Genomic DNA, 21,605 nt, shown 5'->3' on the forward strand with positions numbered 1-21,605 from the left:
CAGTGGTGGCGGCGGTGAGCGATGGCAACGGTGCCAACAATTGATGAATGGTGGTAGCGTCTAAAAAGCAGCAACGGCGGTGTCCAAGAGGCAGCAGCAGCAATGGTACTGCAACAGGGCGCCCACCGTAGTCGAATGGGCACATCGCCAAGGGAAGTGACGGGTAGTGCGTAACGATAGGTAGCACAAGGGCACCAACGACAGTGCAAGGCGAGCGAGAGGAGGGAGAGCAAGAGAGTGCGGGTATGCGACGGTGAGAGAGGGTGTGTGTGTGTGTGTGTGTGTGTGTGTGTGTGAGAGAGAGAGAGAGAGAGAGAGAGAGAGAGAGAGAGAGAGCACTCAAAGAGAATGTGTGAGAGAAATTTTTCTCTTCGTAGCCATGGCGGACTCTCCGTGTGTCATGTATCTCTTGCAAAGCCTTATCCACACCCCCACTTAATCCAATCAGATCAAGGGGGGGTATATTTCTTGCAGAGCTTTATCCACACCTCCCCTTAATCCAATAAGATTAAGGCTTATGTGGGTCTATTCACGCTTGATGATCCAATCCAACCAAAGCTCTGATACCAATGTTAGAATGCTATAATGTTGCTATGGGCAAACCTGCCTGTGAGAGGATAAGGTAGTCAACTCTCCACCCAGCCATCGAGAGAATGAGGATTGCCCCCTCATTCTCGGACTATATATAGGTGTGTTGGCTGCCATCCCCATTGGTCCAACCACCCAGGCACTACGGCTTGGTGGTCTCCCCTTGAATTCCGTTCTTACGGCTCTACAACCAAAGGGCAGTCGATCCCGTCAGACCCATTATAGGCTACATGACAACTAGCTACAAGTCCTTGCCTTAGTCAACATGAGCAAGATAGAGAGAGTGCATACAATATCTATCCAAGCTCCTTTTACCTCTAGCTCTTTTGCTAATTTGATAATCCCTCATCATAAAGAGAATTAAGTTTTTAAAATTTTTGCTGCTCACGAGCTTAGTTTCGAGTCTAACTTTAAAAATCTCAAAAATATAAATGTGATCATTATTTTTAACTTTTTCAACATTAAATATCTCCAACTATTAAATCTACCTAAAGAGTCACTCTCATTGAATAGAAATCATTTACAATTCAATGTGAAGAGCTATACAAGAAGTTATGGAAAGGATTTAAAATCGGATGGCTACCTTATTCAATCCTTTTAGTGCTCATGTTTCCATACAAAACGGGGATGGACATTAGACAAAACGACTATGGAGAATATAACCCCGGTCCCTAGACCAAGGAGTCCCTTTGTGAACTTCAAAGTCTTCCTTTTATAGTATGATGTCAAAAGTATATCCTGCCAAAATCCTCGGATATCAAAGATTATTTTACATTCGTCATCAAGGGACTTATGTTTTGCAAAATTTATGCCTTAGCCTAGTATTGTATAATTGTTATGACCTTTGCATTATGCTAAGCATATGGAAAATTTCCAATAAACAGTCCCAAGCCACTCAAAAAAAAGAGAAATGCTTCCTTTCACAGGCATAAGTGAAAGTTTGTGACATGGTTGGTCCTAATGTTCTTGGATCCTTTTAATTTTTATGAAGCCTAAGGTTTTGCATCATGTGAATGTTGAACCATGGTCTTTTCTCAAAGATGTTTCCTTCAGTATCTTACAAGCCATCCCATCTATAATTCAGGAGTGCATTGTAGGCTAAGAATGGCATGTTCTCAAAGACAATCTCCTATAGCGTATTAGAAGTCGCCACGTGCATATATCTAAGGATGCATTATAGGCATCTTAAGAATGAGAGGGGAGAGAAAGCTCGTCTAATTCATGGGAGTCTCATAAAGCGAGAAAGCCCCTTCACAAAAATGGTGGAAGAATTGGCTTTTGTTGCATTGACACTTGGTAGTGTTGATTGCTTGTATGTGTGGTATTGGTGCTTGATTGCACAAATAGTAGCAAACCTAGAGCTCATACTCTCTCGAATGTTTTATATGCATGTGGTGATTAATGTACGATTAGATGTGCATCCTATCTAAATGCATCAAAGCTCGCTATGGTAATGATTCCTCGGTGAAGTTGAAAGTGCTCTCTAGCACGGGACTTAGATGCCCTTACTAGCATAATAACTCTTTCACTATGATTGAGTGAGACTTGAAACCTCTAGCATTGCTTGATTATAAGGCAACAAAGGTGCACACTTAGTCCTCAACATCGTTAAAGGTACCTTTTCCATGCTCTTATCAACATTAAGTGACTCCTCCAGTGATATCTTGCAATATGGAAAACGCATGATAAATTGGTACATTTAAAGTTGGAGGTATTGATTGTTTGCATTCACCAATTCTTGCATGCCACAACTACAAAATAAAGAAGCCACACAAACATTTCACATACATAGCTTGACAATAGATTCCTTATAGTATTGCTTTTTTATTAAGAATATACAATTCCTAAGGAAGATTAATAAGCACACCACGCTAGGATACATATCCACAAAGGAAGCATTCTTGTGTCCAGATGTCACCAAATATATGCACCATGTGACAGTATGTGAAAGAAGAGAGCTTGTATGTGAAAGGAAAGAACTTGTATGGAACCTTTTGTACCTAGCACGAACAAACAAAGCAAAGCTAGTAGAACATTGTTCCCGGAGTGTGCACAACAAAGCTCATCATTTAAGCAATTTGCTAAGCTAAGATGCACTTCAGATTTGAGCTAACAACGTTAAGTTGTTAGCTTGCACTGTTATCCAAGGCAACTGAAGAGGAAAGGGCTCATCTTTTTCTCTTGATTGCAAGGTCCTTATACTCCTTTAATTTGCTTTTTAATCAACCTCAATGAAATTGGGCAAGTGCCTAATAAGTTACACTCAAGCTGAAAGAGTTGAGGTACTTAACTAACTGTGTTCCTTACGCCGGTATAGGTGATCATTAGAGTCACTTGTTTGGCCGTTCAATAAATGATGCTAGTTCGGTCAAGGCATGCATCTTGTTAGTGTCTCCACTCTTTATTATACTTAAAGAAGACATAGACCTTCTCTTTCACTTCCAACGAAGAAGTCAAGGAACATGCTTTGGCACTTATCACGGTATCTTTACTCATTGATTTTGAAGACCTTGGACATCCCATGTCACTGGCACCCCATATCTCAATTGTGATTATGGTGTACAGAAAGGATATAGTGTGTGGCACTCATCCTTCCACGTAAGCTTCTAGGCATCATTCTCGTTATATTGTGCTATCTTGCAGTGTATTACCTTCCATTATCACCTATGATTTATCTATAGTAGAGGGTTTAAGCCATATCTTTCCTTTCTTGGCATGTAATTGAGAATGGAGAATACAAAATATGCAATAGGGAGAATTAAAGTGAAACGAAATGTACTATAAACGTCTACAAAAGGACAAAAGGGGAGAAAGATGAAATGAAATGTGTCTTCAAAAGGCCGACAGCTAATGAGATGTACACTCCAAAAAGTACACAATGCTGATCATCCCATGAACTCTCTCATGGGTCTTTCCAATATGGCTTCAATGTCCTCCATAGTCAGCTTTGTAGCCTCAGATGTGGTCCTCGTCTACAATATGAAAATCCTCGCATCGATGGACGTCATGAGTGGCCAAGCTGGATGACTCAATAAAGAAGGATGCCCTAAGGGTGTGATTGAGTAACCTCTACTGGGCCATCCCGTGTAGTCCCTTTATAAAAAGAAGTGATCTGTCTCTGTATGGATCCTCTACTCCTAAGGGTAGTCTCTCTAAATCTAGATGGATCTCCAGCAAAAGGAGACCTAGGCATCTCTAATCATAATAATCCGCAGTGCTAGATAAGGGGCTAGAACCCTCTCAAAATAAGCAATCAAGCCACATGTCGATGTCATACTATGTTGTGCACTAGCAAATATAATGCTCCTCCGTCTCTAGCTCTCTCTGGCAAATCTCTCCTCGAGGGTATATCTCTATATCGGCCAGTCCCTTATCTCTAACTGGTGAGATGAGATGTGCACCTTACTCGTATACTTGGGGCATGAGCTAAACCCATCATCTGTGGAGTGGAGAAGATGGTCTCAATAAAAAGCCATCTTCCTCCCCAACTCATGTGATGGAGACAAACCAAGTCCTCGCATCAAACTCAATGAGATCAACCATGATAATACTGCTAATCCTTGAATGTCAAGGTGAGGGATGGCGCATCCACGGAATACTAAAAAGGGGGCAACCTATCCATATTAAATCCATGTAGCTCAAACCAAGATGATATGCGTGCAAACTCACATGAAGTATCTCCCTCAGATGCCAAACATCGCAATGATTCAAGCGTTACTCCTACATATCTCTCACATGGGAGCTCTCAAGTGCCATGAATGAAAGACGATGATCAAATAAGAGCCTCCACTACAATCATTGGTGCACTATCTCAGCTCTAATAATCTCATGTGACCATGAGGCTTTCGCTCGGATCAGCATGGAGATCATGGATTCAAGTGGTCTCTCCATAGATCTCCATCCATCATATGTGCACCCTAACCTACTATGATGATCCAAGCTAGGCTCCCATAGCTCCACCGCATGGCTATTTGACACGTTGGTCGCTTCTAGTAATCCAAGCTAGGCCCCAATAGTTGCACTCAAATAGCCACGGCTTGGTGCAAGGCTCTTGAAACTGCATAAGTGAACATATCCTCTCCAAACATCCTCATGTTGCATATCCCCTCGTCAATCTCGCCTCTACTACCTCTCTCATAGAGAAAGTAGTCTACATACTCCACTATCTCATAAAAATAGAAGCTATATGTAAACCACAATACCATCAGTGTAAAACAATAGTACCAAACAATTGTGCCCCTGATTCTGAGTCAAAAATCTCATCAATATAACAAAGTGAGCATCCCTCCCTACTTAACCCCAATAGTAGAGTGAACAAACTCCCAAAGACTTTGTTGTCCATGTGCAATCTATCAATGCACCATCTTTATTGTGAAGAAAGAAGTGGGAGGACTGCTCTGATGGGTCTCACAATGGTAGCCGCTCTACTATTGTACATAGAGAGGATACATATTGTGTCCATGTCTCTGTCGAAATAATAACTAGGAGGGTGAGTGCTCTCTAAATGGTCGCCAAGCCTCCCTAGAGTCCTCGCTCGAGCATTTCACAAATATCTCAAGTTGAGCTAAGAAAGTTCTCTTCTTTCACTGTATAAGGCGTCAGAAGTGTATACCGGTTGCAAGAGAACAGGTTGTGAAAGCGTTAGGCTTGCAATCAATATCACCGGAAACCCCGATTAAAAAAGGTCAAAGCTTAACATCTTGTAAGAGATCAAGATGTCCCTTACAAAGCTTTTACAGAAGCACTAAACATGCAGTCTTGAAAAGTAGTAGGGACTCACCACTCCTGAGGTGATTCGACGGTGTATCAACTCAGACCCACACAAGGGATAAAGTGTATACAAGCTGCTCTTTTGTTCCAAACATTGAAATTGAATAGCTGTGACTTGGAGCACCAATGAACACGACAGAGTTTTGCTCAGAAGGACATTAAAGAGAAGGCCACAATGCAAAAAGGCCAAACACAGGGCATCTGCATGTGTTCACGCACTATAAAAGTCTAGATGTTTGAAATAAGCACCCATGAATGGCTTGTTTTCGCCAATTCCACAATGCCTGCCCAACAAAATGGTATGAAGCTATCATACTTCTCTATGCCTCCGATTTACGTCCCCGACCCCTCCCTCTTCCTCTCCCACCACTTTTCTTGGGCTCCCCTCCATCTCCTTTACTACTAGCACCCCTCCCTCCACCACTTCTGCCTCGGCCACGGCCTCGGCCACGTCCCCTCCCTCCGGATCCTTTCCCACCATCTTCACTTTCATCACTGGCCTCACTATCATCACCATCAGCTTCATCATGGTCACTTTCATCACTTTCAGCCTCCTCAGTTTTTCCCCTAGGCTTCTTTTCAGCAGGCTCCTGAGGGTTCTTCCTGGGTCGACCTCGACGCTTCTTCTCTCCATTTTGTGAACTGCCGAGGGCTGTAGTATCACCTTCAGCCTCCTCTTTCTGGATTTTTGATTTCTTACTGCTCACCTTTTCACTAGCCTCTTCATTGCCCTTCACAGGCTCTATCAGGAAAAACAAACACTCAAGACTTATGCCAGTCAAGATCTCACGACCCCTTTTGCAAGATCAGTCACCCTTACCTGACGCTGCTACATTGCCTTCAAACACAGTAAGCTGCAGCAAGCCACAACACAATCATTACTTGATCTTGCTTAGCAGAGAAATACAACCCAAATTTACAAATGTTATATTAAAAAGCTACCAAAAAAGCACAATCTAACCTTCTCAATCTGATCTTCGACTCCCTTCGGATCCACTACTACAACAGAGTGCCCAACACCACATGCAACACTAACCAGAAAATGAAAAAATCTTGTAAATATTGACAAATTCACTTTAATAGAAAGACGAAATACAGTAGACTAACCAAAACTTAATCTATGTTAGCTACGAAATCGCCCTGCCAAAACACAATCAATTGTCTATTCTGAGCGAGTTAGCCCTGCGGTCCATTATCAAGAGACACACAAACACACACACCTCCCCCCCCCCCCAGGTATGGCCTCACGAGTTATTGTACGGCTTGCCAAAACGGTTGGCGGTCAGGGCCAAGCCCGGAAGAGCTGCTAGGAGTGTCCGGTGTCCACATGCCGAAGCCGATGTTCACAGGGGTGAAGAGCGACCCGCCCTTCGTCTCACAAGCCTTCAGAGGCACTCAATTGTGACTCAACTATATTTGATCCTTATAATGTGCAGCATTAGTGCAAAAAATTCTTTTAAATACAGTAAATGACAATAAGAGCACTTTCAACACACTTCTCCTACTTGGCGCCACTCAGTCAGCCAACATACCCTCCTAAGCTAATACGACAAATGATGGCACTTTGACAACTAGTTAAGAAGACCTCCGTACCTCATTAAGTTCTAAGGCCAGCCCTTAGGCTTGGACACCCCAAGTCGGGAATCCCAATATTTGATAGCAATTAGCCAACTATTGATGTGGTTTAGAATGATTTGCAAAAGCAAATCACTATTAGAAGCCCGCTTATTTACTTTGATGTGTTGATTTTTGCCTTGTGAGTGTACATTGAGGTTGCGGCTAAGGATGGTGCGAGATCCATGGTACAGTGTTCAAACTGTAATCATGACTTGAAAATGGAAACAAATAATTCCTTCTCCTGTGGTGTGTGTGTGTGTGTGTGTGTGTGTGTGTGTGTGTGTGTGTGTGTGTGTGTGTGTGTGTGTGTATTTTCCCTAGATATCGCTCGGTTTTTGTGTTTGCTCGGTAAATCTTGCTCGGTGCTTGGTAGGACTCCCTGGAATCATCTTTGGATGGCCAAGGCAAATACTCTAGATATTTGTTGCGAGAAATCCTGGGATGTTTTTCTACCCGCCTAAGCAGCAAATCGAGCGATTTTGTTGTAGACTTCCCAAAGAGATACAAGATTATTGCATATTACAGAAATTTGACTCTATACAGTAATTGATGGGACATGCTAAGCAAGGGTTTGCTATGCATTCAGGTAACTTGACTTATCCAACAGATCAACTTTCGACAAGTGATGACAGAAGAAGAGGAAAGAAAGATGCACGTCCCCGATTGACAGAGGAACAAAAAGACGAATACCTCCAAAGAGGGAGGTGTTTTAACTATAGAGAACAAGGACATATAACCGTGCGGTGCCCCAAAAGGCCACAAGAATGAGAACGATCGACAAACTGAAATAGAACTGGGCGAGAAGATACTCGCCCTAGAACAGATATTAGATAGGAAACTGAAAGAGATACTGAGGTGCTAACACTACTCTGCTTTATGACTTTATGAATGAACAACTTTGAAAAGGGAATTCTCGAAGATGACTCTGATTTATGTGAAATTATTTTTAGTTTTTTTAAAATCTTGTTATTTATGTACAAATAACAAATGACGAATTTGCATATGAATGCAATTGGAAGCAATAACGGCTCCATAATGAACCCGGTCACGATTCAAGACAAGAATCGTGAATTTTGAATGATGACGATGACTAATGATCAATGATGAATGAGATAATTGGATACTATGGTGACCGCATCAAGAGTTCCCGACGGATAAGATGGCTACATAGAGATAAGATGACTAGACTTAATGATTGAAACACTCTAATCAGTATGAACTAAGTGTGTGATTGCGAATTGGAATTCCCAGAAATGAAACTGATTTTATGTACTCACTCATGTGATTGTGTTTGAGAGCAGGATTGGAAGATGAAATGACTGTAGCATTTCGATCTTGAGAATCTATGGACATGATCGCAATAAGAATTAGTTAATCCGACATTAGCGAGGTCCAAGTGGATCTAGATGCGATTACTAAACACGTTGCTAGGAATCATGGTCCTTCTAGCTCTTCAGACTCGAGCGAAGAAGACAGGAAAAGCAAAAAGCGAAGCAAGAAACAAAGCTTCGGAAAGGGCAAGAAAATGGCAAAGAAGGCTACATCTCGCCCAGAGACTGACAGTTCTACTGAGGACTCGTCTACAGACAGCTCAGATTCCGATGACGGAAAGTTTTATGCGAACAAGAAGAATTTTTACAAAGCCAACCAGTATGACTTTCTCGAAGATGAAAGCAAGAAAGTCCGAGAGTTTAAGGAAGGTGGCCACTCGATCAAGTTTGATACTTTTTCAGGATACTCAAATGCTTCGAAGGCTTTGTCTTTTATACAGCAGTTTGACATCGCTTTCGCGGGAGGACGCTATTCAGAGCACTCCAAGATTCAGAGAGCTGCCTCTTACTTTAAGGGGAATGCTCGTACTTGGTGGTCCACGCTTCTTTTAAACAACAGTGCGCCAGTTAAATGGCTGAAATTTAAGAAGCTTTTTATTTCTTCTTGGTTGACGCAAGAATATGAACTAGATGTACGAGTTGCTTGGAACCATCTTCGGATGACCAAGAAAGATACAATCAATGCTTATTGTGAAAGATTCTGGAGCTCTTTTCTACCCGCCTCTTCATTCAAGAAGATCTCGTTCAGAGAACAGATTGAGCGGCTTACCTTGGGTCTACCTACAGAGATCCGAAATCACTGCTTGGAACAGAAGTCAGCTTCTCTTAAGGAGTTGATGAGTCATGCGAAGCGGGGCTTTGCCATTCACTCTGGCAGTCTGACCTACCCCACAAATGAGGCCATGACACAACGAGCCGAACAGACTTCTGGGAATAAAGGTAGAATGAAAAAGAGCAACCCAGTCAAAAAAAAGGATGCACGACCCAAGCTTACTACGGAGGAGAGAGCTCGCTTCATCAGAGAGGGGAAGTGCTTTGGATGCGAGATACATGGACATATTTCCGCAAAGTGCCATGATAAGGCACAGAAAGAACAGAATGATAAAGACGATGACAGGTCTGAGAGTTCGAGAACAGCTGAGGAATGTGGCAGAAAAGGCAGATAGAAAAGCAGAACTGGTACCACATGGCGTGGGACCTGCACCGAATGTAATGAATGAAAGTATAAACTTTGCCGTTTTCGGGGCAAAGTGAAGGATCAGGAAGCTCTTTTAAAGGAGCCAAGGCCAACTTCTTTTCACTTGGAATTGGCGGCTCAATTTGGAACTACGCCCGACAGACTGACGCCAGAGGCGGAGGTAGTTCGACTGGCACCCGGATGGGATGTTGCCATTACACCGAGCATTGGCAAACTTCGTTTGCAATAACAGGGGTGTTCAGGGCACGCGAGTGACGTTCTACTCAGGATCCCTTGGTACCACAAGAACTACGCCGTGGTTGACTACCGGGCCGAGAAAGCGACTTTGATAAATGAAGGGCTTAGAGATTGTACTTGATGAACTTCAGTTTTCTTACTCATTCTTTTGGGAGAACTGAACGTTGGATAAAGGTTGAATATCTTTTGACCTGATCAAAAGAACGCCAAGATTTTTCTTTTTTCTCCACACTCATGCCGATTGCTTTTCAGAGGGCCTGAAGATCAAACCATTGATCTGATACCTGGAAGCACACCACCGAATCGACCACCTTATCGTGTGAGCCGAGTATAGAATGAAAAGATTATGAACGCAGTGAAAGACCTCTTGGAAAAGGATATTGTCCAGCCTAGTACTTCACCGTATTGCTCTCCAATGTTGTTGGTTTTGAAGAAAGACGGATCTTGGAGAATGTGCATCGATTATAGCGCTCTCAACAAAATCACCATCAAGAACAGATTTCCGATTCCTAGGATCGATGATATACTTGACAGGTTACAGGGATCCTCGTGCTTTAGCAGGATTGTCTTGAAGAGTGGATATCATCAGATCAGGATAGCGCCAGGAGATGTCTACAAGAGAGCTTTTCGGACGACTTTTGGGTTATTTGAGTTTTTGGTGATGCCTTTTGGCTTAACCAATGCTCCTGCGAAATTTAACCGGATGACGGACAGGATTTTTCGAGAGTACACGCTATTTGTTGGCACTTTCTTTGACGACATCATTGTTTTCTCCAAGAATGAGGCAGAACACAGAGATCATCTGCTTCAAGTCTTTCAAGCATTACGAGATCACACGCTAGTGATTAATGCAAAGAAAAGTGAATTTTTCCTACCAGAGATACATTTTTTGGGACACATTGTGTCAACAGCAGGAGTGCAAATGAACCCGGCCAAGATAGAGACTATCCGTGATTGGCCCGATTTGAGGAATGTCCATGAAGTTAGAAGCTTCTTGGGACTGTGTTCGTACTACAGGCGGTTCATACGAAAGTTTGCAGAGGTTGCTTCCCCTTTGCATACCTTGACACAGAAAGGAGTACCTTTTTTCGTGGGGACCCACAGAGGTGACTGCCTTTCGGACATTGAAAGAGAAATTGACTACGGAACCTATTTTGACTTTGCCAGACTTGCAGAAGTCATTTGAAGTATATTGTGATGCTTGTGGTCGTAGTCTGGGTGCGATCTTGATGCAAGAAGGCCATGTCATAGCTTACGAGAGCCGTTTGTTCTCTAGGCCGGAGATGACAGCACAAATATATGGGAAAGAGCTTTTGGCGGTTATCCACGCTCTTACTCAGTGGCGGCATTACCTACTCGGAGTGGATTTTACTGTCTTTACAGACCATCAGAGTTTGCGCTACTTCTTGTCACAGAAGAAGCTTTCGGAAAAGCAGATGCGGTGGGTGAACATCTTGTAACAGTTCCACTTCCAGATTGTCCATGTGCAGGGACAGAAGAATGTGGTGGAAGATGCTTTGTCTCGAAAGCCGTTGGTTCTGGCTATTTCCGCGATACATCATAGGAGCTTCGAGGATATGGTCGATCAGTGTGCCACATATACAAATTCTGCATATATTTTCACACGGATACGGGATGGGGAGACAGTAGCTCGATACTCCGTTCGAGAAGGCTACTTGATGAAAAAGACTATGTTGTGTGTTACACAGCCGTTGAGGGAAAAGGTTATGACTGATTGCCACTGTCCACCTTTTACAGGTCACCGCGGCATTGCTACCACCATGAAAGGGGTAGAGAGAGATTTCTTTTGGCGGAGACTGAAGAAGGATGTGAAAGAGTTTGTGCGCAGTTGCTTGGTATGCCAGAAGGTCAAGTTTGACAGGCATAAGGCACAGGGATTGTTACAGCCTCTACCCATACCCACCCGCCCGTGGGAAAATATTGAAATGGATTTCATTTTTTTTTTTCTCCCGAGAATACAGAATGATCACGATGATTTTCATATTACATGGCACGCCTGAGACGATTGTCTCCGACAGAGACCCCAGATTTATGAGTTTGTTTTGGAACGCAATTCGGGAGAACATTGGCACGCGGTTGCAGTTCTCGTCATCGTTCCACTTGCAGACTGACGAGCAATTTGAGATTGCCAATTCAATGATTTTAGATTTATTGAAGTCTTGTATCTCGGATCAGAAGACTCAATGGGAAAAGAACTTACCTTTGGTGGAATTTGCCTACAATAACACGATACAATTTTCGACGGGGAAGACGCCATGTGAGATTGTTGAAAGTGCTGCGAAGGTTCCATCCTTCCTGAGCACGAAAGATTAGATATTTGAAGCGGATGAATATTCGCGAGATTTGGATACGGCTTTTGCCAAGGTTCGCGAGACTTTGCAGGAGTCTCAAGAACGACAGAAAAAGGCAGCGGATCGCCATCGTCGCAACTTGAAACTGAAGGAGGATGATTGGGTGCTCTTACTTTTGAGAAGGCACGCCTAAGAAAGAAAAAGGGAAAGGAGAGGCTTTTTCCAAAGCTTAGTATGTGATACTACGGACCTTTCCAGATTACTGAAAAGATAAATGATGTCTCCTTCCGATTGAAACTGCCAGATACTTGGAGGATTCACAATGTATTACATGTGAGTCTCTTGAACCCTGTTAAGGGTGATGTGCTTGATGATGGGGAGTCTGATGAGCAACCCGCAGTGGAAGAAAACGAGGAGATCCTTGTTCCTGAACAGATTTTGACAGATAATGATACGAAGAAAGGTAAAGTCTGAAGGCGGTTCTTGGTTTAGTTCAAGAACTTTCATGCATTTGATTCGATGTGGATGGAGGAGGAGGACCTAGCAAACACTCCTCGGATTGTGAAACTTTACCTCGATGCTTTGGTTTAGCATAGTCTACTCCAAACGGAACCCAGAATTCAGCTTGGCCGGATATCTGGTGCAGTGGGATGCACAAGAGGAGAGTTACTCCACTCCTTTGTCAACAGATGCCTCGATTTTGATACTAAAGTCACTGATGTCTCTTTGAGCTTCAGGGTTCTTGAGAGCTGAAAGTATTCTGCTGCATGACTTTATGAAATGGAATTCCTGATTATGATATTGATTTGTTCTTGACTTCTTGTGAGTGCAGGAACTGATAGCCGAAATGACTGCAGCATTTTGGTCTGATTGATCTCGAATAGACATGGTTGCAATAGGGGTTAGTCAATCGGACATCGATGAGGTCCCGATTGGACCTAGATGTGATTGGTAGCTACATTGCCGATAAATCATGATCTAAGATCTAAATGAATGTTGAATGTCATGTGATGTGACTGTCGATTTTGTACATGTGCTAGATGTGTGTTCCTAGTACGTAGGTACTAACAGTCAGTGTCCGCTAAGACAGTTTATGGCTTTTGTCGGTTTTGCAGGCGTAATCGCGGTCGATGACAATGCTTTCAAGAGGGGAGTATGTCACAAAGTGATGACGTGGCGGACAGCAGAAACCCTAATTTCTGCCAAAAACCCTAAAATTCCTGCAAATCCTAATTTTTGCCAAAAACCCTAATTTCCGAAAATCGCGGAGGCTAAAAAAAATAATAATAATATTTTTTATTTTTATTTTTTTGGAAAATGATGAGCGACGCGAATTTTGCTTTTGTTTTTTTTTGTTAAAAAAAAGAGAAAAGACTCTCTAAGAGAGAGAGAGAGAGAGAGAGAGAGAGAGAGAGAGAGAGAGAGAGAGAGAGAGAGAGAATTGATGCTTTTGATTTTAAAAGCTTTTGGGGCTCTGCTTTTGGGCATCCCTTGTAATCTTTAAATTAGTGGTGAGGGCCTTATTTCTCAGGGCCTCTAGACGCAGAGTCTGAGAGTGAAACCCTAACCGCTCTTTTGTACTTTCATGATTGATTAATATAAAAAGAAATACCGAAAGGGCCGCCAGTCTTTGGGGCCAATATCTCTAGGCACGGAACTCCGCCGGGCCAGTGCAAATCTATTGTGATCTGTGAATTGTTTTGAAGTGGTTATTCGGTGCTGCGCGGTTGATTCTTGACTTGGAGTCTCCAAGTCTGTTACACTTTAAATATGAGGCCATGGCCTCATTCTCTAGCATGCTTCTTGGAGAAGATACAGAGTCTGGAGTACCGGCTTGTACTGTGTTGATGCAATATAAAGAAATACTGAAAGGGACGCCAAGGTTTGAGGCCAATACTCTTTGGGGTGGAATTTCACCACTCCGTGTCGCATGTCGTCTCTCTCTCTCTCTCAGATCAATTTTTATTGAAGTGCTAAAAGCCTGTTCAGTCTATTCTTTTCTATTGGCACGTGGTGCCCGTCTTGTGACATATTCTCTCAGTCTGCTGACCAGCAACTGAGTAGAGAGAACCATCAGTCTTCGTACTTTGCTCGAGCATTAATATAAAAATAAATACTGAAAGGAGCGCCAAATTTTGGGACCAATACCTCTGGGCACGGAACTATGTTGGGCCGTGCCGAATCTATTTTTAAAGTGTAAAAAAGTTGTAAACTGTTTTAAGTGATTCTCTCGTGTGTTGTGCCACATTTTCGACTTCGGGTGTCCAAGTCTGTAACAAAAAGATGTCAGTAAAGTCAACATCTGTGGCGTATTGAACTACCATATCCTCGAAGCTTCGATGACGTATCGTGGAAATAGCCAAAACCAAGTCATGTAACACATCCAGCCCTATCTGTCCGTGGACAAGCTACAACATGATCAGGGTTCAGTCAGTCCAGTCAAGTCTAGATTAGCAGTGATCGGGCACTTTTGTGAGTCTATTCGTAGACCGTGCATGCCCAGTCACTTAGCATAGATGCATATCCTCTGGTTGCACACAGCATGATCATCAGTATTCCCATCAGAATCCATCAGATTCCATCAGGGAAATTTTCCGGTGCATTTAGCCTATTTTCCCTATTTTTGGTATTTTTCACTTATTATTTTTAAGTGACTTTCCAACAAAAGTAGGTAGGGCAATTTTGCTAAGTTTTTATATAAGCAAACCCAAGTTAGCACTAATTGGCGGAAGAGGCAGCAGGAGCACATGCTCAACGGGTACCTTCTCAATAGAACCCCAGCAGAACCCAAGGACTCTAGCGTTTTTGCTCCTCAATAGTTTGGCTAGCGTATTTGGACCAGACACCGCAGATCAGCCAGCGTTTTGCATTTGCAGAGCCACGACGACAAGACCACAGTAGATCAACCTAGCGTTTTTGCATTTGCAGAACTTCGACGACAGAAACATTATTTTCAGCCCTAGCGTTTTTGCATCTGCCAGCAACCTCAGCGTTTTGCAGATCTATCGCGACAAAATCAGCCCTAGGACCAGCGTGTTCAGTTTTTAGCAATTAGACTTCGCAGATCAATTCCCGAACCTCGCAGATCTCACCTTCCCGCAGCAGTTCCTCGCCGCACGGTCAGTTTCCGCAAGGTTTACAGTTTCAGCCCGGAAAACGCAGATTTCAGCATCTGCGTTTTCAGCGCGTCGTCGTCGCATCGTCGGCATCGACATAGAGTCAGAATTCAGCAGATAGAACATTTGCAGATCTCAGCCCTTAGCGTTTTTGGACAGCAATAGAAAGATTGCAAATTCCAGCCCTTAGGTCAACTTCGTCTTCACCGTCGTCATCGTCGACATAGCCTAGACTTGCATCAATCTCATGCATACCATTTGTACCAGATTGTGCAATCAATAAGTAGACCACTCTCGCTGACGAGAGTGGGGCCTGTTTTACAACGTATCTAGTGTCGTATCTCTCTTCTCTCTCTATCTCTCAGTCTCATACACTTGCACGCACAGTGTCCATTCACTTTGTTTGTGATCATAGCACTTCCCATTAAGAACGGAAGTCTCTCCCTTCCATAAGAACTAAAAGGAACCTTGAGCACAGTTCGAAGCACTCATCTTGAGCAAAGCGCAAACAAGCATTCCGCTGCACCTAACATTGGTATCAGAGCTTTCGCAGTGTTTTGTATCACTCAAGGAAAGGACCACAAGAATCACAAGAATTTAATTTTTTTTGCTTGTTGCGGTCGCACGAACCCAAGTTCCCATTAAGAACGGAAGTCTCTCCCTTCCATAAGAACTAAAAGGAACCTTGAGCACAGTTCGAAGCACTCATCTTGAGCAAAGCGCAAACAATCATTCCGCTGCACCTAACATTGGTATCAGAGCTTTCGCAGTGTTTTGTATCACTCAAGGAAAGGACCACAAGAATCACAAGAATTTAATTTTTTTTGCTTGTTGCGGTCGCACGAACCCAAGTTCGCTTGGGCGTGTCAATTCCTAATCGTATTTTTTGAAGAGTGACAGGAATCCCAAGAAAGAAGGGCTTGTCCAGCCTCCCCTTGTGTCTCTTTTCACTCATTGAGAGCGGACCGTGCCCTTAGCGGCCGGCCAATCGACGTGAGGTGGAAAAAAGCAACCTTGGTGTGAGCGCAAGGCCGCCCACGGGTGCACCCGCGAAAAAGAGGAGAACTCGGGTGAAGAGAAGATCCTTCTCAAACACGGTTTGCAAGTGAAAGAAAACCTCAAGAACCTCAAGGACCAAGATCCCCAAGAACCCAAGTTCCTCGTGAACTTAAAAACCCAAAAACCCACAAGAACTCATGACTTCAGAATGGTCATCACTCGAAGCGGATTGGATACTTCGCTTGGAGGTGATGAGCATGAGAGAGGTGAAGAAGAATTTTCCCCACCAGGAGGTTTTTCTAACCCTTCCCCATCTACGACAAAGATTGCACTAACTCCTATGGAGGAGTTGAAGCAGTTGTCTATGGAAAGAAAGTTAGAACGCGAACAAAGAAAAGCACAAAGAGAAGCAAAAAGAAAGGCCTACAATGAAGACATGGCAACTATAGAGCGTAAGTACGACTTGCAAGAAAAAGAAAGTCAAGCAAGATTTGATCGCGAGAACAAAGCAATAGTGCAAGAGATGTTGCGACTCTTTTCTCAAATGCAAGCACAGATTCAACAAGATATTCGGGAAAAGGAGACTCTCTTAGTCTCTTCTTCTCCAAAGCATGACACACAAGATTTGCATGATTGTGTGAAGCATGATGATGATTTGATTGACAATGACTTGCATGATGTTTTGATTGACAATGATAAGCACAATGATTTGCATGATGATAAGCATGATGATTTGGATGACAAAGATAAGCATGATGATTTGGATGATATTGCTAAGCATGATGATTGGATGCCAATGACAAGCATGATGATTTGCATGATCAAGATGTGATTTCTCACAAGCATGATGATTTGCCTGATCAAGATGCGATTTCTCACGAGCATGAGGATTTGCATGAAGATGATGTGATTGTTCACAAGGATGATGTGTTAGTGGATGCTTTTTCTAGCGAAGCTAACCTCGTTGTGACTCGATCAATCATGAAGAACCGATCTTGGCTTTCGAGTCGAGGTCCAAAGAACCTCCACAAGACGATTCGATCATTCAAGAAGAAGCGATCTTGGCTCTTGAGCCTAGGTCCAAAGAACCCTCACAAGAAGTATTATGTGTTCGCATGACTGATACGCACGCATTGTACGAATGTTTCATTCGTGATCGTTTCCTGTATTTTAGTCAGCATCTTTATGTGATCCCTTTTACTAGGCATGACATATAGTATGTTGAGCACGTTTCACTCGTGAATGAGCACGAATATATGCGGATTTTTCATGAAAAGCTAAAAAGTATGTATGTAAGGAAGTCACATTCCATGTCTCTTCCTTGGCATGACACAGTTGTAGACAGAGCACATGAAAGTGTGAGCACCAAGCATGGGCATTTCCATTGTGTTTTGCCACAGTTGATTGCTCTAGATCATAAGAGAAAGATTCGATCTCATTATTTGCATATGTTTGCTAAACGGGTTGTCACTCCGTCTCTATGTTCATCTACATTGCATACACAGTCTTTAGCGAAGACAAGATTTTTTCCACTCGCTTTACATGGAATAGGTATGTTCATGGTTTTGTGTTGGAAGTGGTTTCAAGAATTTTCAGCCATGGAGATTCTTGAAGACGAAAGAAGCATGACTCTAGACGAAGTTGAAGCAAGGAAGGAGATTCAAAAGACTTTGTGTCGCTTTAGGCACGGCCCAAAGAAGCAAGCGTTGCAGACCTTTATGAAGTTCAAGTACCGCACGACCCACACATCAGAGTGGGCCGGCGAGGAGTCCCTTCGAGGATTCCGGATGTTGTTGGCGATCTCCCTCGATGCCATACAGTTCGGTACCAGTACCTCACTTTGAAAAGGAGGGGATGTCACGTGACACATCCAGCCTTGTGTGTCCGTGGACAAGCTACAGCATGATCAAGGTTCAGTCAGTCCAGTCAAGTCTAGATTAGCAGTGATCTGGCACTTTTGTGAGTCTATTCGTAGATCGTGCATGCCCAGTCACTTAGCATAGATGCATATCCTCTGGTTGCACACAGCATGATCATCAATATTCCCATCAAAATCCATCAGATTCCATCAGGAGAATTTTCCAGTGCATTTAGCCTATTTTTCCTATTTTTGGTATTTTTCACTTATTATTTTTAAGTGACTTTCCAACAAAAGTAGGTAGGGCAATTTTGCTAAGTTTTTATATAAGCAAACCCAAGTTAGCACTAATTGGCAGAAGAGGCAGCAGGAGCACATGCTCAACAGGCACGTTCTCAACAGAACCCTAGCAGAACCCAAGGACTCTAGCGTTTTTGCTCCTCAGTAGTTTGGCTAGCGTTTTTGGACCAGACACCGTAGATCAACCAACGTTTTGCATTTACAGAGCCACGGCGACAAGACCACAACAGATCAGCCTAGCGGTTTTCCATTTGCAGAACTTCGACGACAGAAACATTATTTTCAGCCCTAGCGTTTTTGCATCTGCCAGCAACCTCAGCGTTTTGCAGATCTATCGCGACAAAATCGGTCCTAGGACCAGCGTGTTCAGTTTTTAGCAATTAGACTTCGCAGATCAAGTCCCGAACCTCGCAGATCTCACCTTCCCGCAGCAGTTCCTCGCCGCACGATCAGTTTCCGCAAGGTTTACAGTTTCAGCCCGGAAAACGCAGATTTCAGCATCTGCGTTTTCAGCGCGTCGTCGTCGCATCGTCGTCATCGACATCGTCATCGACATAGAGTCAAAATTCAACATATAGAAGATTTGCAGATTTCAGCCCTTAGCGTTTTTTGGACAGCAGTAGAAAGATTGCAGATTCCAGCCCTTAGGTCGACTTCGTCTTCACCGTCGTCATCGTTGACATAGCCTAGACTTGCATCAGTCTCATGCATACCATTTGTACCAGATTGTGCAATCAATAAGTAGACCACTCTCACCGACGAGAGTGGGGCCTTCGGAGGAGGGTTTTACAATGTATCTCGTGTCGTATCTCTCTTCTCTCTCTATCTCTCAGTCTCATACACTTGCACGCACAGTGTCCATTCACTTTGTTTGTGATCATAGCACTTCCCATTAAGAACGGAAGGCTCTCCCTTCCATAAGAACTAAAAGGAACCTTGAGCACAATTCGGAGCACTCATCTTGAGCAAAGCGCAAACAATCATTCCGCTGCACCTAACATTTCGAGACAATGCATCTACCACCAAGTTCTTATGTCCTTGAACATAGACTATGTGGAAGTGGAATTGTGACAAGATGTTAGCCCACCGCATCTGCTTTTCCGAGAGCTGCTTCTGTACAAGAAGTAGCGTAAACTCTGATGATCTGAGAAGACGGTAAAATCACCTCCCAGTAGATAGTGTCGCCACTGCATAAGAGCATGGATAACTGTAAATAGCTCTTTCTCGCAAATCTTTGCAACCAACTCCAGACGTAAAAACATCCCATTCTCGTAAGCAATGACATGGCCTTCTTGCATCAAAACTGCTCCCAGACTACGACCACAAGCATCCCAATAAACTTCAAATGGCTTTTGCAAGTCTGGCAAGGCCAACACTGGTCCCGTAGTCAACTTTTCTTTGAAAGTCTGAAAAGTGGTAATCTATGTCAGTCCCCAAGTGAAAGGAATCCCTTTCTGAGTGAGTAAATGCAAAGGAGAAGCTATCTCTGCAAATTTCCAAATGAACCGCTGATAATAAAAGCACAAGCCCAAAAAGCTTCAAACTTCATGAACATTCTTAAAATCAGGCCAATCACAACTAGTCTCAATTTTGGCACGGTCCATCTTTACCCCTTCCGCTGAGACGATGTGTCCCAAGAAATGTATCTCATGCAACAATCTTTTTCGTGTTTTTAACCAATTTATGCTTCCACAATGCTTGAAAGGCCCGCAACATGTGGTGTCTGTGTTCTGCTTCATTCTTGGAGAAAACAATGATGTCGTCAAAGAAAGTGCCCACAAATGATCGGCACTCTAAAAATCCTATCCATCATTCGATTGAATGTCACTAGAGCATTTATAAGGCCAAATGGCATAACCAAATATTCGTAGAAATCAAAAGTTGTCCTGAAAGCTGTCTTATAGACGTCTCCATGAGCAATTCGGATCTCATGATATCCACTCTTTAGATCAATTCTACTAAAACAAGAGGACCTTGGAAGTCTGTCGAGTATATCATCGATCCTTGGAATTGGGAATTTGTTCTTGACGGTGATTTTAATAAGAGCTTTTTAGTCAATGCCCATTCTCCAAGATCCATCTTTCTTTAGTATTAGCAACACCAGTGTACAGAAAGGTGAAGTGCTAGGTTGGATGAGACCCTTTTCAAGAAGTTCTTCTACCTGGTTCATTATCTCTTCATTTTGGGCTCGACTAACTTGATAAGGTGCTCGGTTCAGTGGTGTACTATTAGGAATCAAATCAATCGTGTGATCCTCAGGACGAGAAGGTGGTAACTCGCTTGGTAGACCTTCAAAGAAACAGTCAACATGTGCGTGTAGAAATTCTTGTCGTACCTTTTTTAAATCAAATATATTTGACCTTTGTTCATCATTCAATTCCTTCAAGAAGATGAATAAACAAAAAGACTGACTTTTATTAATTTGGAAATGGCCGAAGCCGATACAAGTGGGACGGACTCGCGCTCAGCTTTACATCAAGTACAATCTCTCTACCCTTCTCATTCTTCAAAGTCGCTTTCCTAGCCCTATAATCGACCATGGCACTGTTCTTGTGGAACCAAGGGATTCCTAGGAGGACGTCACACCCTTCCAAAGGCATGACATATAAGTCTTCGTGCCCTAAATACCCCTGACAATGCAAACGAAGTTTGCCAATGACAATTGTAATGGCAATATCCCGTCAGGGTGCCGCTAGAACAACCTCTGCATGTGGCCCCATTTGGTCGAGCGTAATTCCAAGTCAACCCGCCAATTCGGCTGAAATAAAGTTGGCCTTGGCTTCTCCGTCAAAGAAGATGAGGGCTTCTTGATCTCGTATTTTGCCCAATGTGCAACAAAGTTTTGTGCTTTCATCCATCTGATCTAGGTCGGTCCCCACAGAATCTAGTACCAGTCCTGCTTTCATCTTTCCTTTTCTTCCGCGTTCTTCGATTGCTCTGGAACTCTCTAGCCTATCTTCTGATTGTCCATTGGGTGCCTTTTTGGGGCACTATGCGGATATATGTCCTTGTTCCCAACAGTCAAGACACTTCCTCGCTTTGAGGTACTCGACTTTCTGTTCCTTTGTCAGTCAAGAACGAGTATCCTTCTTTTTCTGAAACTTCCCTTTTCTTCAATTGTCAGTTTTCGAGTTTTCTCCAATCCTTGGTGTCAACAATTGATCAGTTGGATAAGTCAAGTTACCCAAATGCATAGCAAACCCTTCCGTAGCATGTCCCATCAGTGGCTATATGGACTCGGACTTCTCGTAAGCAGTAATCTCAAATCTCTTTGGGAAG

The 21,605-nt window shown here is 43.2% G+C and overlaps 1 protein-coding gene across 1 annotated transcript in view; it reads right to left on the reverse strand.

Moving 5' to 3' along the window:
* Window positions 1–5,247: 5,247 nt before the first annotated feature.
* The window catches only part of LOC147424392 (Regulator of chromosome condensation (RCC1) family protein), a 96,237-nt gene continuing 79,879 nt past the window's right edge, over window positions 5,248–21,605 (reverse strand). The window contains exons 14-16 of the mRNA XM_086500170.1: window positions 6,320–6,389; window positions 6,179–6,212; window positions 5,248–6,100 (exon numbers count right to left, since the gene is read on the reverse strand). Of these exons, the coding sequence (XP_086356296.1) occupies window positions 5,679–6,100; window positions 6,179–6,212; window positions 6,320–6,389 (526 nt within the window). The 3' untranslated portion in view covers window positions 5,248–5,678. The remainder of the gene's footprint in view (window positions 6,101–6,178; window positions 6,213–6,319; window positions 6,390–21,605) is intronic.

This window comes from Adiantum capillus-veneris, chromosome 25 (genome assembly GCF_014529385.1).
Source record: "Adiantum capillus-veneris isolate H3 chromosome 25, ASM1452938v2, whole genome shotgun sequence".
NCBI lineage: Eukaryota > Viridiplantae > Streptophyta > Polypodiopsida > Polypodiales > Pteridaceae > Adiantum > Adiantum capillus-veneris.